Here is a 16,815-nt window from a genome sequence, read left to right as displayed (position 1 = left end):
CCCCCCCCCCTCTTTCTTAAATAGATAACTATCATATCTGATATCATATCTCACAGTACAATAATATTGAACGGGTTGCATTGTTGTATTTTGTCATGTTTCTCAGGTCTTTGTCTGAATTTCTACGAACATTATTGCTAAGGATTGTCTTATTGCATTGGAGTCACACTGGGTTAAATATGTACACTTGGGTTTTAAGGGGTATTTATTATTTTCTTCTTTTTTTTGGGTTGTATGGAAGCCCCAAACGCAATTTCATTGTTCTTGACAATGACAATAAATAAATAAATACTAAATACTAAATACTAACGGCGGTACATGTATTCCGTTAATCCCCAACACTGTCCATTAGGTAGGTGAGACAAGCATTTCAATACTCAAACCTATACTGCTACTCCTTCCTAGCAATAAAACTCTACGGTGTACTCAATACATATTGCACCAATAACCCTTATCTGTATAAACACAGTCTAAAATCAGCTTTATTAAATTACAAAGATCCTCCCCCTTCTTCACCTGGTCTCTTCCTGTGACCTCAGAATAACCAAGAAGCTATACATATAGAAAGTAAAACTATATTTCCTCTGTTGTTCCTGGTACACAGGTAGGTAAGGTGAGCCCTAACTAAACCAATTAACAGTTGAAATAAAGAACATGTTAACTTAACAAACTTTTCGGAATTGATTTAAACCAAGATGTTATGTTACATAATCTGTAAAAGTGCAAAACATAAACAAACCCGCGATAGTAGATGTTTGCCTATTGCAGACTACATATGAAATGTGGTTAAATCAAAACAAGAATGTTAACTAAGAATATGGACAAATGGTGTTCTCACCCACTTTGTCACAAGGAGATGAAGACAAAAAAAAAAAGACACACAGAGATTACTAAAAACTAAGGATTAAGTGCAGAGTGGTGTATAAACACATAGTACTGGAAAAGAGAAACAGTGCATCATGGGATTCCCCCAGCAACCTACACCTATGGTCTTTAAGTGATGACGTGATCAATCCTGCTTCCGAGTTTAATAATCTGTTGTCTTTTTAAAATATTTAAAATATTTTGTTTTGTATCTTCTTCTATTTAATCTCAACACGACCCTAAAAACAGTGATCACTGTCTGCCTCTCTCAGTTTTTATTACCACTGTTCATTTTAAAACTTTGTTTTCAAACCCGTACAGTGTAACTACAGCCCACCCCATGCAGCAGTATATTAATGACTAACCTCTTTATTGTGGATGGATTATCTCAGTTGTTCTCCTGACTCAAGTTTGGTCCGTCCGTTGTCCCTAACCATCAGGAACCCTCACGTTAACTTTTATTGAGTGGAAAACAGTTAGCGTTCATCCTCCAGCTTCGCTGTGTTTATGCTATGCTAACATGGCTGTATCGCTAGCGATCACGTAGCACATCATTATATACCAGCTAGCCCAACTTCAGTAACCCTACAAACGTCACTGCTGTTTAGTTTCCTGTCTTCATTTATGTTGGAAGTGATAGCAGAGCTGTACGTTTGAATTTTTTCAGAAATCTGTCTGTCAGAACATGCTATGTTATGTTTAGAAGGAAGGTAGCAAGCTAACTTCCTGCTAACTTCTAACTCTGTTAAATTTCATAAATTCTGTTTTCATGGATGCCTGGATGTTAAATTTAATTGTTACACCTGGTAAAACAGCAACACTGATCATTTTATTAAAGATGAAAGAATTTAGACAGTTTTTAACTCTCAGTAGTGATGGGATTTCCGGCTCTTTTTAGAGAACCGGCTCTTTCGGCTCCCAGGCGGCTCTTCAGGTTGTTTTGTTGCTTTAATTAATTTATTATTAACAACAATACAAAATTATAAACAAAAGGAATTACTAATGTAAAAAAGAAACCCATGGTTTTATTTATATATGTTTATATATAAATATATACGGTGGCCCCTAGAGACAAAGCACGTACAAATTACAAAACACATTTCTAGCGTTAACTGAACTTCCAAAACAGAGCTACCTAGACACTTAAATTACACAATTGAAAGCATATGTGTATTGTTTGTGTATTTATATACAAGCACTCATATATATTCAAATAATTTTAAAAAATGTTCATTTACATTTTACTACCACACACCAAAGCCAGTCGTTGGTACTTCCTGGCTTGTGTAGCCACTAGGTAACAACAGCTCAACACTGCCCCTAGCATCCTGGAGCACTTCTGTTGTGTTTTGTACGTTTTGGAGTTTGTACGTGCTTCGGGGTTTGTACGTGCATCGGAGTTTGTACGTGCTTTGTCTCTAGGGGCCACCATAGATATACTTTTATTTATTCACTCCACATAAAATGTAATAAATAAATCATATAATACAAAAACCAACTATTTACATTTCAACTTTTAACTATTTAAATTTTCAGCTTTTTCCTTTCAAACTAATTTAAAGTGAAACAACACAAAACACTGCAAACCACAACACAATTAAATGTAAATTAAAATATGAAAACAAAAAGAAGATGCACATAAGATAAGATAAGATAAGACTTTATTGATCCCACAACGGGGAAATTTTTGCGTCACCTCAGCTCAAGTACAGATATATGAAGGAAATACAAAAATACAATTAAGTACAATCAATGAAAAAAAAGTAAGATAATACACTATATACAATGGTAGCATACACAGTATGTGATTATGGATATAGTTGAAAATATGGAAATATGGAAGACATAAACTATATAGCTTGGAAGGTCATGGAAGGTCCATTATGCATGAAGTGGTGACCGTGGATGTTCACAGTGTCCAGTGACTTATGACATCGTGATTGAGGAGTTATAGAGTCTAACTGCTGTTGGGATGAATGATCTGCGAAAGCGCTCCTTCCTGCAGCGAGGGTGTTTCAGTCTCTGACTAAAGGAGCTGCTCAGCCCACTCACATACTCATCCAGTGGGTGATATGGGTTGTTCATGATGGATGTCAGCTTTACTAACATCCTCCCCTCACCAACCACCTCCACAGACTCCAGGGGACATCCCAGCACGGAGCTAGACCTCCGCACCAGTTTGTCAATCCTGTTTGTCAATCCACATTCTCTGTCATATGGGCCTGCATGAATAAACTTTCTGAATCCTTCATCATCTGCAACTGAAAATAGTTGTGGATGATTACTATACCTTTCTAATGTGACGTTGTTGTCCCTGGCTCTCTTTCTCTCTCCCTCCCGCTCTGTTCCTGTGCTACTGCGAGTGTAACTACCGCCCCTATCATTACTAGTGGGCTGCGTCCCAACTGCCTTTAAACACACAACAGTGCAACCTGTTCTAAAAAAAAAAAAAAAAGCAGCCTTGACCAGAAAAATCCTGCAAACTATAGACTAGAGATGGACCGATCCGATATTACGTATCGGTATCGGTCCGATACTGACCTAAATTACTGGATCGGATATCGGAGAAAAATAAAAAATGTAATCCGATCCATTAAATATCACGAAAGCACCTCACAAAACTTGCAACACGCCGTAACTCACCTCAGAACGTTAGCACGTCGGAGCAGTATGCATCACGTGATAGAGCGGCTGTGGCATGCGGGACCTGTCGGTGGTCTGGATAGCATGTGGAGCTTCGCTAGCAACCCGGCATTTCATCTCCGACAAAGTTATCCCCGAGAGAAGTAAAGCAAGTGTGTAAGTCCATCTCTGAATGTTTGTAAAGCATTCCTGCGTTAAGCTTAACGAGCGACTGCCTCTTCTTGCTGCTACTTCAATCATGAAACTGCTTAACGATCAGCTGATCGGCTTTTCTGTCGCGAGTCCGTGTCTCTAGTTTGCTTTTGGCCCACTTTGCACCAGAAAGAGGAAACCAGCGGCTGAACAACAGCAGCACGTTTAAGCTTGATCAGCTGTTGTTAGAATTTATTTAATATTACTTTCTACTCGAGGATCTTTTTCTAGGTAGCTGACGCTGGTAACTGTGCAGGGGCGGATCTAGCAAAGTTTAGCCAGGGGGGCCGATAGGGCATTAACAGAGAAAAGGGGGCACAAAGACATACTTTTCTTTCTTATTCTCATTTAAAATGTCGAGCTTTTAATAAATAATTATCTGAATCTGACACCCAAAGTTTTAATTTGATGCAAAATGAATAGAAGTCAATTACTGTATATAGTAACTATTAAGTCTAATATATATACCCTAGTAAGCTATAGTACTTTTTCCTTTGGGAAGGTACCATCTGTGCAGTCTGCAATTTTGTTGAAGAAAGATGTTGAATCTATTTAATATTTTAATATATTGAAAAATAATTGATTTCTGTGCATTTTTTTTCACACTGCATCAAATTAAGGTTGATTACGTCGATTAAGCATCATGAGGTGGAGCGTGAGGGGTGGTTCCCTATTTTTTATTTATTTATTTTTGTTGTTGCTGGGAGTTGGAACCCTATTAGTTAGGTTGCTTAATATTTATGCTAAGTACTCTTTAAAATACCAGAATAGAGAGGATGGTGTAGGTTTAAGTTTATTAGATTGATCAGTATTGCTGAACTATGAAATATTTTTTTTGCATACAGGTATAACAGAATAGCTTTAGTGTAGTTGTTGTTTTAAACTTGAGTATGAACTTATACAAAATGCAGCAAGATATTTAAAAAACAGTTTTGTTGATTAAAAAACACTATATCGGATTCATATCGGTATCGGCAGATATCCAAATTTATGATATCGGTATCGGACATAAAAAAGTGGTATCGTGCCATCTCTACTATAGACCGATCTCCAAACTCACATTCTTATCTGAAGTACTAGAGAAAATTGTCTTTTTGCAATTTAAAGGCCTGTTTAAATACAAATAATATTAGTGACAAATTTCAGTCTGGCTTTAAACCATACCACAGTATCACTGTAAAAAATCAAACTTGCAGTTGTTGAGCTTACAGTCATTTCTTTCACAATTCAACAATAAAAGTTCAGTTGGCCCATAAACTCAAATACATTAAGGGTTTCAACTAATCATTTAACGTTTTGGAGCAAAAGTTGGTCTCAGATGAAATTTATTGCTGGCAAAATGAATGAATTCAAGTTTTACATGAGTTGAAGCTGTTGGCGCCTTTCTGTGCCTGAGTACGCATGCGCATCTCATATTTTTGGATGCTACGGGGTCTACTTTGCGCTTTTGCAAGGACTGAAAGCCACCTGCCCGTCTGCCTTAATGAGAACGTGAGGCTTTTTATACCAGGAGCTGGATAGATCGTTCATCTCAAGTTTCTAAAGGCAAGTAATGTTTCTTTTATTATATCAGACAGTATATGTTTGAACAGTCTCAATTTGTCTTTTAGAAATATCACAACTGAAGTTCTTCGTATTTTTCCGAAACTTAGCATAGCATTACTTTCTTGGCTAAGAAGCCTTGTGGCTAATGGGTATGTGTTTACTATATCATTTAAGATTCCATGTCACAAACTACGTGCCATGTCACAAAGCAATGAAAATCCGACAAACTTCGCTACTAAAGAGGCGCGCTCATATCTGACAAGCCTCCGCGACACCCCCTATGCGTATTTCATGAAGTGCAGTCTGTGGCCGCCATACCACCGAACGAAACAAAATAGGCTGGCTCACTCATGACCAACGGCAGCAACCCCCCGCCGCTATCCATCCATCCATTCGCTTCCGCTTATCCTTTTCAGGGTCGCGGGGGGTGCTGGAGCCTATCCCAGCTGTCATAGGCCCCGCCGCTATTTAAATAAAATAAAATAAAGTTCGGGGGCGCCTGCTGCCATGTCATTTAATTTGTTCGAATCACATTTAGCCAATAAAATGTGTGCTTTAGTTTCTGTGTCAACGGGGTGGTGGAGTCCTCATGGCCAGCGAGCTCCACTAAATGAACTAAATGAAATATGAGATGTGACAATATAGTTTATATCGATATAGTCTACATTATCATTATACTCGTGGAGCCGCAAGTTTGCCTCTCTTTCGTCCACTTTTGTCTCTACGCTGTGTTACTCCGCCTCTCTCCTTCACTGAACACAACTCCCCCTCCCCCATCGCTTCACCTGCAGGCAACGACAAGATGGACACGGCAGCTATCAAAGAGGAGCTGGTCGGTAAAAAGAAAACATTTGAAGATTACTATTTTAGTGCTGTCAGCGTAAAGTTAATGCCATAACTGCATTAACGGGGCAAATCTCCGTTAACTAGTTACCGCGGATCACCCCGTGCGTGGGGCTGGGTGGCGTTAGTGAGCTAACCGGGCTAACGTGTTGACGCACGGCCTAAAATCCTTTCATCTCAAAAATCGACAGTCTGCCTTATGTATGAATTCTGGTTGTGCTTACTGACCTCGAACCAATTTTATGTGGTACACAGCTTAAAAAAATATGTCAAAAAATGTTTTGGTACGACTTTGGTAAGCTATGAAGCTGCACTGCTTGATGGATTGTTGGAGCATTACGGCTACCGAGGAGCCTCGCAGAGTGATACTACTCTGCTTCAACGTAATATTACCATATTATGTGTGTAAGGACCATAAATGGCGCCTGTAAGAGACACGGTTACAAAGAGGATTTCAAACTCCAGGCTGTCAGTTGCGCAGTAGAACTTGGAAACAGAGCAGCTGCAAAATCTGTCTTTGTTATTATGCTCAGCATCTTTTATTTTACATTTTGACTGCACAATTGTGAGCTTTTTGTTATGCACAAAACAACATTGTTTTGGTTTATTTATGGAGCACCATTAATAAATGCACTGATAATTTAAACAGATGCTTCAGGAGTTTTATCCCACTCATACTCTCAATCCAATGTTTGTCATTCTAAGTTGTAAAACCAATCACTCAAAATTATCCTTGGCTTACATAATACATCCCAGTATACTGTTGGTGCATTCCATGTAGAATACAATTTGTTAATAATAAATTAAATAAATTAAACATTTGATGTAATGTATGTTTTGTAAATTATTTGTTTTACTGTGTTTCACATGGCATTTTACAAGGCAGAATCAGCTCACTTTAGTGAGCCAAAAAAATTAGGACAGGAGAAAAAAATTCTTAAGTAATGTCAGGAAGCTGGTATTTTATTTTAAAACTAATTGCTATTTTTATTTATTTAGAGAATTAAAAGCCAACTCCAGACCACTGCTTGTCCTGATTTATGAGGGACTGATGAGGAGTTGGTAAGGAGAGGAATCAGAACAGGAGTGCCTGCCCCCCGCCCCAAACACATTATCAGGTAATGTAACTTTGGTAATTTGAGATTAATTCAGGTTTCTTTTGAATTGTTGACACTGTCCTCTCCTCTCTTCTCATTATAGCTTTTGTATGCAGTGCCAGTTCTGCTCTTTTGTCTGTTCAAGCCAAGAAGTACTCTTAAGACATCACCAGCTACGACATAGAGGATTTCATTTGCCCTGTGTTTACAGTGACTGCGTCTGTTCGTTTAGGACACGAGGGGCATTGAAGTCTCACCTCAGCAGATCACACAACAGGGCTAAGAAAAGGCAGGAGATCTCAACATTTTTTTGTGATTTTTGTGAATTTAAGGAAAACTGCTCACAGCATACATTTATTTCACATATTTTAAGGCACTTAAAAAAATCAGACTGTATCCTGTCCTTTTCAAAAATGTGACTATGCTACCAACAATTTATCAACCTTTACGTCACACACAAGCAGAAAGCACAAAAACTCAAAAGATATAAAAAACTGTATTAGACTGATTTCTCATGCAAATGCATGTCCTAGTGAAAGTAGCTCCCCTGATAAATCCTTAAATACCTCTCAGGAGCCAGAGACATTACCAAGTGGTTCAGGTGTAGCATCAAGTGATAAAGAGGACAATGAGTTTGTAGATTACCAATGTCTTGAACATAAAATAGCTAGACTTTTTCTATGCATGCAAACTTTGTTACATGTTTCTAAAAGTGCTTTGCAGAGAATTATTGAGGAAATTAGTGACATTTTAAAATTTTCTCAGGTTCATTCATTTCAAAGAATCAAAGAGGTGCTTGCTGAACAGAACATTGAGGCAGATGATGATGTAATTAAAAATATAAATGATGCACTTTTCAAAACCAACCCATTAATTATCTCAACAGAACCAAAAGGTGCATTGTCTACTGATTACAAGAGAAATATTTATTTCAAGAATAATTTTCATGTAATTGAGCCTACAGAGTACATCTACAAAGCGAGAACTAGAAATACATTTGTTTATGTCTCAGTAAACCAGGTCTTGGAGAACTTATTGAAAGGGAAAAGTTTCTTTGAAAAGTTAGCATTTGATAAAGAAATTAGTGAAGGTTACAGATCATTTAGAGATGGGCAGTATTTTAAAAACAACAAGCTTTTAGGATTGCAAGATACTTGCATTAGTTTAGCTTTGTATATTGACGACTTTGAAATATGCAACCCTTTAGGAACATCTCGAAAAATTCATAAAATAACTGCTGTCTATTGGGTTGTACTCAACTTATCTGCAAGGTTTCGTTCTACATTACACTCAATACAGCTTGCTCTTCTTGGTAAAAGTGTAGACGTTAAACAGTTTGGGTATGATGCTTTTCTTTATCCACTCATTGAGGATTTAAAATGTCTTGAAAGCACAGGGGTGTATGTTGAATCTTTAAATAGTTTTTTAAAGGGAACTGTATTTTGTGTCTGTGCAGATAACCTTGGGGCTCACAGCCTTGCAGGCTTTTTGGAGTCCTTTAATGTCGACAAATTTTGTCGATTTTGTAGTATTGATAAACATCAGATTGCAGCTCTTGATCCTACAGAATTTCCATTAAGAACTGTGGAACAGCATAACATTTTTCTAGAAGAGCTTGAGGATGGTCAAAGACAAAGTGTGTGTGGTGTCAAAGGTTCCTGTGCCTTAAGTGCGTTGTCCTATTTTCATCCAGTCACTGGATTTCCTCCAGATATATTACATGATTTCTTTGAAGGTGTTGTCCCTGTGGAATTGTGTTTGTGTCTTCAAGATTTAATCAGAAAGGGTTTTATTGCATTTGAAGGACTAAACAAATGTATAAAATCATTTCCATATAAATTCTCTGATAAGCTCAACAAGCCACAACAAATTACAAAAGCCAGTTTTGGAACAGGAAGAGTGAGTGGCAATGGACATGAAAACTGGACACTTTTGCATTTGCTGCCTTTTATCATTGGGACCCGTATACCAGAACATGAGCCATCATGGGAAGTATTGATGGACCTTAAGGAGCTTGTTGAAATTGTTGTCTCGACAACTCTATCAGAAGAAATATTGTCATACTTGGACACCAAAATATTGGATCATCGACGATTACTGATAGAGACTTTTCCTGATTTTAATTTGAAGCCAAAACACCACTATATTGAACATTATAGTCATCTTGTGCGTTGTTTTGGTCCCTTAGTTGATTTGTGGACTATTCGATTTGAATCTAAGCACAACTTTTTCAAGAAAACTGTGCATGATGTCCAATGTTTTAAGAATATACTACTAACACTTTCTTCAAAGCATCAACAAATGATGGCATACTTCTTAGATGGTCACAGTCTTTTTAAACCAAGTCTGCATGTTGATAATATTGACACAGTTGACATCTGTTTCTTGAATGAAAATCTTCAGAAGTGCTTGAAACTGAAATATCCACAGGTAAAAGCTGTGTCATTTGCTAAATGTGTTTATCTGTATGGGACCCAGTATGTTAAAGGCATGATCATTTCATCAGGACAACTGAGTGGACTACCTGAATTCTACAAGATACTGAACATTTTGGTAGACTCTGGGAAAGTGTCATTTGTTGCTACAAAGCTCTCCTCTTGGTTTATGGAACACTACAGATCATATCGGCTTGACAGCAGCTACAAAGATCTGGAAATACTTGACCCAGAAGATTTGAATGATTACCACCCTTTAGCTGAATACTGCGTAGATGGACAACTGATGGTGACACCTGTTACGTGCCTCCTGCATTGAAAGTGATGGTATGTATTATTCATAAATAGTTTTCAGTTGATTACTTTGAATTTGTCAATTATTTAGAATTGCGCCCTTTTTTTTTGGTTTGTCTTCACAGGCCCTGTTACTGCGAGTCCACGTCAGTCCAAAACTTATCAGAAAAATCCAACTGTCCACTGTTCCAGAATCTGTGAAGCAGCTTCAAGATGAACTACAAGCAAAGCTTGGACTTGAAGGTGACTTTGCAATACAATATGAAGACCCAGATTTTGGGAACGCACTTTGCAACCTGATGGATATTAAGGAGCTACCTGCTGGACGGGCAGTGTTGCACCTCATTTGGGAGGAAAATGCATCAGCCTCGCCACCACAGACTCCATCTGATCATAGCGCTATCTCATCTATTGATACAGCCAGTGTGAGTTCAGCATCTTCTTTCAGCCCATCCTCATCCACAAAGACCTACATGCGTAGCACTTCACAGTGGCCAAATCCATTTCCTATCCCAACCTTTTCCTATGATGTAGCGTTAAAACTTCTCAAGGGCAATGAGGTATATGAGAAAGCAGGGGCAAATTTAAGTGTAACAAGAGACATCAAGATGGAAATTCTAGACAAGCTGGCACAAGAAATGTTTGCAATCAAAGCGTACCCTGACAAGAATGAAATAACATCTGTTGCACAGGAGCTAGTTTCCAAACATCCCTGCCTCAAAGAGCCTGGCAATGGCACAGGATATGATGGTTGGGCAACAAGCATTAAGTTCAAGCTTGGCAACTACCGTTCCAAGCTAAGTCAAGCTGGATGTAGTGAAGTTGCAGTCAATCGAAAAAGAAGAGGGGAAGAAGATGACAGTGGCTCAAATAGATTTTCCTTAAAGAAACCAAAGCGAGGTGAAGTCAACTTTATCCCTGATGGCCCAGAAAACTACAATGATGAGTCTCTTGAAAATGAAAGATGCATTTTGGAAGATGAAATGAAGAAGAGGGATAAGAACATGGCACTCATCACCCAAAAGATGGACATCACATTCTCTCTCAGGAGGAAAGAAGTTGTGGAGATGCAGCCCTTGGTCAAGGAAATGCAGCTCAGATGGCCAGCTCTCTTCTTGAAAGAACAGGTAAGATAATCTCTTAAATATTTAAAGGAAAACTTCCGGGTTTTTTTTCTTCTTCCCTTTTCCCCCAGTGTGGTCTTATTTCTAAAATGGAAAACGTTCATTTATTCACCCAGAAAAATTTCAAGGCATTTGGAGTTGTTAGAAAGAAATTTTAATCCCAATGTTACGAGTCAGTCGTTTTGCAAGAGAGAGCTGAGCCACGGTTATGGGGAAAGGATTCACTGAGACAACTAAGAAATGCCTGAATTAAGCCAAAAACCACTCTGGAGGGTTTTTAATCTAAGGAAATAACATTAAAATGTGTTTAAAAGCTCCAAAAAGTTGATTTTACATGATATAGGACCTTTAAAAGCATCTGTTTGTATCACTCCAATATCTTGTAGAAAAGGTTGAAGGCTCGCGATGAGCTAACAATGCTAGTGGTAAAATATAAAAAAATACTTGGCTCTAAAAATATGAAGCTAATTTTGGTATTACCAACAACTATTGAAGTGAAATCTATTTACTTGTCAACTTGCTGTGTATAATAACGGATTGCTTTTATTTCGCTCTTCTCTGGGCACCCAAAGCGCTTTACAATTCCACTACTCACTCACTCTCACATTCACACATCAGTGCAGGGAAACCACCGTTGTAGCCACAGCTGCCCTGGGGTAGACTGACAGAAGTGACGCTGCCATATCGCGCCTCTGGCCAACACCAGTAAGCGGTGGGGTAAAGGGTCTTGCCCAAGGACACAACGACCAGGACAGAGAGAGCTGGGGATAGAACCAGCATCCTTCCGGTTACAGATGAGCTTCCCAACCCCCTGAACCACGGTCGCCGCAATGACGTGTCTTCACTGGGCATCTAGAATCTTTTGGTGCTGACCCTTAGCAGGCAACAGCCATGAAACTCACAGAACAGGATTGAGAAAGTCACTTACGTGTTATGAAAGTATACAAATTTGACCACAGGATGTTATTCTTACTTCATTCCTACATAACTATAAAATTAATGGAATTTTTTCAATGAATTTAAAATACAATTTATTGATTTATTTCTTTTCTGCAATGAATCCTGTAACAATTGAAACCATTATTTTGTCTTATCAACATTTGATTAGGTATTCTATAGACTTACTGTAAGATCTGCCGATCAGATTTTTCTTGGTTTTTTTTTTGTTTTTTTTAATACGTCAGTTATAATTTGTACCACCACTACCACTAAAGGAAAAAAAAAAATCCAATCAAGGCCTGACCAATAGATCAACCGAGACTAAAGTTTTGAAATTAAGCTCTTTTAACCAAATTTGAAAACAATGTGATTTTTATATAATGTACCTTTAAAAGTTTTCTTCTATATTTTTTTTGTTGCTTTGTAGATTTGTGCGGAATTCTCACGCATTACCACCAAGGATCTCATGGGGACCTTCATGACTGCCCTCGACACTTACTCACTTCGGCTGATTAAGCTGTATCGAATTAGAAAAGCTGCTTTCCGCAATGACATGGATTCCCTGTTGCAGAAGTTTGATGAACAGGTAATATATAAAAATGTATTTGTGTCTGGTTTATGAGGAACCTGAAGTTCCCACTGTAACGAAAGATACTTTATTAAATATTTACTAAATTGATGTAAAAATTGTTAGTTTTCAAAAAGTGTGTCCTGAATGGGATTATAAGCTAACAAGCAGCGCTGTGTTTGGCAGATTGCAGGTCATGACAGACAGTTCAACTCTCATCCCACTCATGGCACTTTTTGTTATAAATGTTGTAATAAGTGTGCTACATTTGTTGCACATCAAAATTACTTAAAAAATAAATAAATAAAAAAAATCTGACAAAAACATGACCAATTATCTGTAATAACTCATTTCAACATCTTATTTCTTAAGGCTGTATTTTGAGCAACAACACTTAATGTGTTTTAAAAACAAAATGGTAGGTTTATAAATGAGACTGAGTCTTATTTGATTTCCTTGTTTTAGGTCTCAAACATAGTCCAGCATCGACGAACCATCAGTTTGGAAGGGTTACCGATATTTGTTCGCGACGACGAGACCAAACTCTTCTTAACATGTCTGGTGAGTATGCAAATCTACTCAATCTTCAGTTTTGGTTTTCAGAGACTTATATGTACTGTTGTTTTTTATTTTGCATAGGATACAGATCCAGTTGAGAGGGCAACCCGAGGTGTTACGGTGGGCATCCTCACTGTTCTGGAGGACTACGTGGGACCCAACTCGCAGTCCACAGTGGTCAACACTGCCATTGTTTTGGAAGAGGACATTATTCTTTATGATCTGCCAGACCTTCCCACTGCCTTTGCCTACCTGTTTGGCCTACTTTATGGGCTCAACATGGAGTTTCCCAAAGAACTCAAGTACACATTTGAAGCTGTGCAACACATTTTTATGGAGTTGACATCTACCTGTTCCCAGAGGATAAGAAGCTTCAAAACCAAGCTCTTAACCAAAGTCTAACCTATTTGACAACATGTTCAACTCAAATACAACTTGTGTAAAACAGAATGGCAATTTGTTTTGATTTACAGTTTTTGGGTTTCGTGGCAAGTTGCTCTGAAAAAAGTTCATTTCTGTCTTTAAGAAAACGGTAAGGTGCAGAAAGTTCTGAATCAATGTCTTCTGTTCTAACTTTACCTAATGTGGCTTGCATGACTGATTGCAGATTTCATGTATAACATGTTATTATAAAATGTTGAAAGGTTTTATTCTAACTTGAGCTGTTTTAAACAATTTTTATAATCTGGTTTTAGGTACATTTGTACTAGTTTTATAACAAATGTGGCGCGATACTGAACTTCACAGGAAATTGGAGTGTTGATACCATTACTATTAAAAGACAAGTGGTGGAAAAATTTGTTTGAAAGTTGTTAGCTGTATGGAAACCAGATAGAAGTTGTTCACATCCTGCCATCTGATGTTTTGAATCCGTTTGTTAGTGACTATCTATCAAGATAGGTTTGATATTCTGTCTGACAACACCACCTTTAAAATTGGATGAGTAACATTTGTTACAAAAATTTGACTTTTTTTGTGTTTTTGGAAGGACTTTATTTGTGGCTGAATGTTGTCAGTATGTTAAAAATGGCTGATCTCAAAAGTCAACATTGTCAGTGGTGCAGTTGTGTTTGAACACAAAGTTATTTGAAAATCAACTGTGTAAACATTCATTGGTACAACAGGGAGCACCTCATGAAAACTATGAAAGATACTTTTTCTAAACTTTAGGAAATTGATTGGCAAAACAAAAAAAAATATGTTGTGTAAACTTTAGGAAATACGTTGCCGAAACTAAAACTAATACCTTGTGTAAACTTTAGGAAATACGTTGCAAAAACAATAAAATATGAGTTGAGAAAAAGGACAATTATTAATTTTGTCAACACAAAAACATTAGCTAAAGCAACTTATCTCCTAAACTTGAAATTATAAGTTATCCATCAGAACCTAAAAACGTAAATGCAGTCGGTTGCCTTGAGTTTTTAAGTTTTAGCAACGTTTTTTTTTTTACAGTGTACTGAAATGGCTCTGCTGAGGGTCTTCAATGATCTTCTTTTAATTGCTGATTCAAATCGCCCCGCTGTTTTCATTTTTATTGGACTTGTCCTCAGCTTTCGATAAGGGAGACCATGATATTCTTTTAAGGAGGCAAGAACATGCTGTAGGTAGGCATTGAGGGTTTTGCCATTAACTGGTTTAAATCCTACCTCTTGGATAGATCTTTTTCTGTGACGATGGGATGTTACTCGTCCACCGTGGCCCCTCTTTGTTGTGGTGTGCCCCAGAGGTCTGTTCGTTTTACATTCGTCCCACCAACACAACAACCCTCTCAACCCTGCTTCCCCGTGATTTAACACCACAGGTGTGATCTGCAGGTGCGTCCGCACGGCACTACAGACCACGCCCCACCACAATTATAAATAACATTGCGCCTAGCTATCTTGCTGACCTTCTTAGCTTGTATACTCCTTGTCGAGCCTTAAGATCATCCTATCTGGAACAATCCTGACATATTACAAAACAATAATATGATAAACTTTCCAGATTGGAGTGGTAAAGGAATCAAATATTTAGAACATATACTAGAAGGAACAGAATTTATTTCATTTGACAGACTAGTTACACAATATGGGATCAACAAGAAAAGATTTTTAGAATATCAACAAATTAAATCCATAGTAAAAAAGAAATTTAAACCGGGTAAAGTTGAACTACAAACACCACCAAGTGTGGTTCAATTTCTTACTCTTAAAACCCCCAAATTACTATCCAAAATATACAGAATGCTTTCTAAAACAGATGAATCAATATCACTTCCTATTGCAAAATGGGAAGCGGATTTATCAGTTAACTTAGACCAAAACTTCTGGTCTCAGATTTGCTTAAAAACCTTTCATCTAACCAGAAATCCCAGTCTTCAGTTAATTCAATACAAAATACTACATAGAGTGCACTATACAGGGAGTGCAGAATTGTTAGGCAATTTGTATTTTTGAGGAATAATGTTATTATTGAACTTCAACCATGTTCTCAATGAACCCAAAAAACTCATTAATATCAAAGCTGAATGTTTTTGGAAGTAGTTTTTAGTTTGTTTTTAGTTTTAGCTATTTTAGGGGGATATCGGTGTGTGCAGGTGACTATTACTGTGCAGAATTATTAGGCAACTTAACAAAAAACAAATATATACCCATTTCAATTATTTCTTTTTACCAGTGAAACCAATATAACATCTCCACATTCACAAATATACATTTCTGACATTCAAAAACAAAACAAAAACAAATCAGCGACCAATATAGCCACCTTTCTTTGCAAGGACACTCAAAAGCCTGCCATCCATGGATTCTGTCAGTGTTTTGATCTGTTCACCATCAACATTGCGTGCAGCAGCAACCACAGCCTCCCAGACACTGTTCAGAGAGGTGTACTGTTTTCCCTCCTTGTAAATCTCACATTTGATGATGGACCACAGGTTCTCAATGGGGTTCAGATCAGGTGAACAAGGTGGCCATGTCATTAGTTTTTCTTCTTTTATACCCTTTCTTGCCAGCCACGCTGTGGAGTACTTGGACGCGTGTGATGGAGCATTGTCCTGCATGGAAATCATGTTTTTCTTGAAGGATGCAGACTTCTTCCTGTACCACTGCTTGAAGAAGGTGTCTTCCAGAAACTGGCAGTAGGACTGGGAGTTAAGCTTGACTCCATCCTCAACCCGAAAAGGCCCCACAAGCTCATCTTTGATGATACCAGCCCAAACCAGTACTCCACCTCCACCTTGCTGACGTCTGAGTTGGACTGGAGCTCTCTGCCCGTTACCAATCCAGCCACGGGCCCATCCATCTGGCCCATCAAGACTCACTCTCATTTCATCAGTCCATAAAACCTTAGAAAAACCAGTCTTGAGATATTTCTTGGCCCAGTCTTGACGTTTCAGCTTGTGTGTCTTGTTCAGTGGTGGTCGTCTTTCAGCCTTTCTTACCTTGGCCATGTCTCTGAGTATTGCACACCTTGTGCTTTTGGGCACTCCAGTGATGTTGCAGCTCTGAAATATGGCCAAACTGGTGGCAAGTGGCATCTTGGCAGCTGCACGCTTGACTTTTCTCAGTTCATGGGCAGTTATTTTGTGCCTTGGTTTTTCCACATGCTTCTTGCGACCCTGTTGACTATTTTGAATGAAACGCTTGATTGTTCGATGATCACGCTTCAGAAGCTTTGCAATTTTGAGACTGCTGCATCCCTCTGCAAGATATCTCACTGTTTTTGACTTT

General features: G+C 38.1%; 1 protein-coding gene across 2 annotated transcripts; it reads left to right on the top strand.

Annotated features, from left to right (window-relative positions):
• Positions 1 to 7,395: 7,395 nt before the first annotated feature.
• Positions 7,396 to 13,927, top strand: LOC146708735 (uncharacterized). Of its 2 annotated transcripts, XM_085455563.1 has the most exons (6): positions 7,396 to 7,473; positions 9,803 to 9,946; positions 10,039 to 11,040; positions 12,404 to 12,562; positions 13,010 to 13,105; positions 13,184 to 13,927. In XM_085455563.1, exons 2-6 carry the CDS (start codon positions 9,944 to 9,946, stop codon positions 13,502 to 13,504), a joined length of 1,581 nt encoding a protein of 526 aa, XP_085311689.1. In that variant the 5' UTR covers positions 7,396 to 7,473; positions 9,803 to 9,943; the 3' UTR covers positions 13,505 to 13,927. The 2 variants fall into 2 exon arrangements, with proteins under 2 accessions (XP_085311689.1, XP_085311690.1); XM_085455564.1 differs by lacking the exon at positions 7,396 to 7,473 and having other exon boundaries at positions 9,131 to 9,946.
• The last annotated feature ends 2,888 nt before the right edge of the window (positions 13,928 to 16,815 follow it).

The sequence above is a fragment of the Copadichromis virginalis genome, linkage group LG5, assembly GCF_057382275.1.
Source record: "Copadichromis virginalis isolate Kocher_CV1m ecotype Utaka linkage group LG5, C_Virginalis_male_GT1.1, whole genome shotgun sequence".
NCBI lineage: Eukaryota > Metazoa > Chordata > Actinopteri > Cichliformes > Cichlidae > Copadichromis > Copadichromis virginalis.
Note: the sequence above shows the minus strand (reverse complement) of the source record. Positions and strands in the feature narration are given on the sequence as shown.

What these genes read in the sequence shown, in the direction of transcription:
- LOC146708735 (XM_085455563.1), top strand. An exon ending in CTCTCTTCTTGAAAGAACAG is followed by an intron (nt 11,041 to 12,403) that starts GTAAGATAATCT and finishes GTTGCTTTGTAG; the next exon opens with ATTTGTGCGGAATTCTCACG. An exon ending in TGCAGAAGTTTGATGAACAG is followed by an intron (nt 12,563 to 13,009) that starts GTAATATATAAA and finishes TCCTTGTTTTAG; the next exon opens with GTCTCAAACATAGTCCAGCA.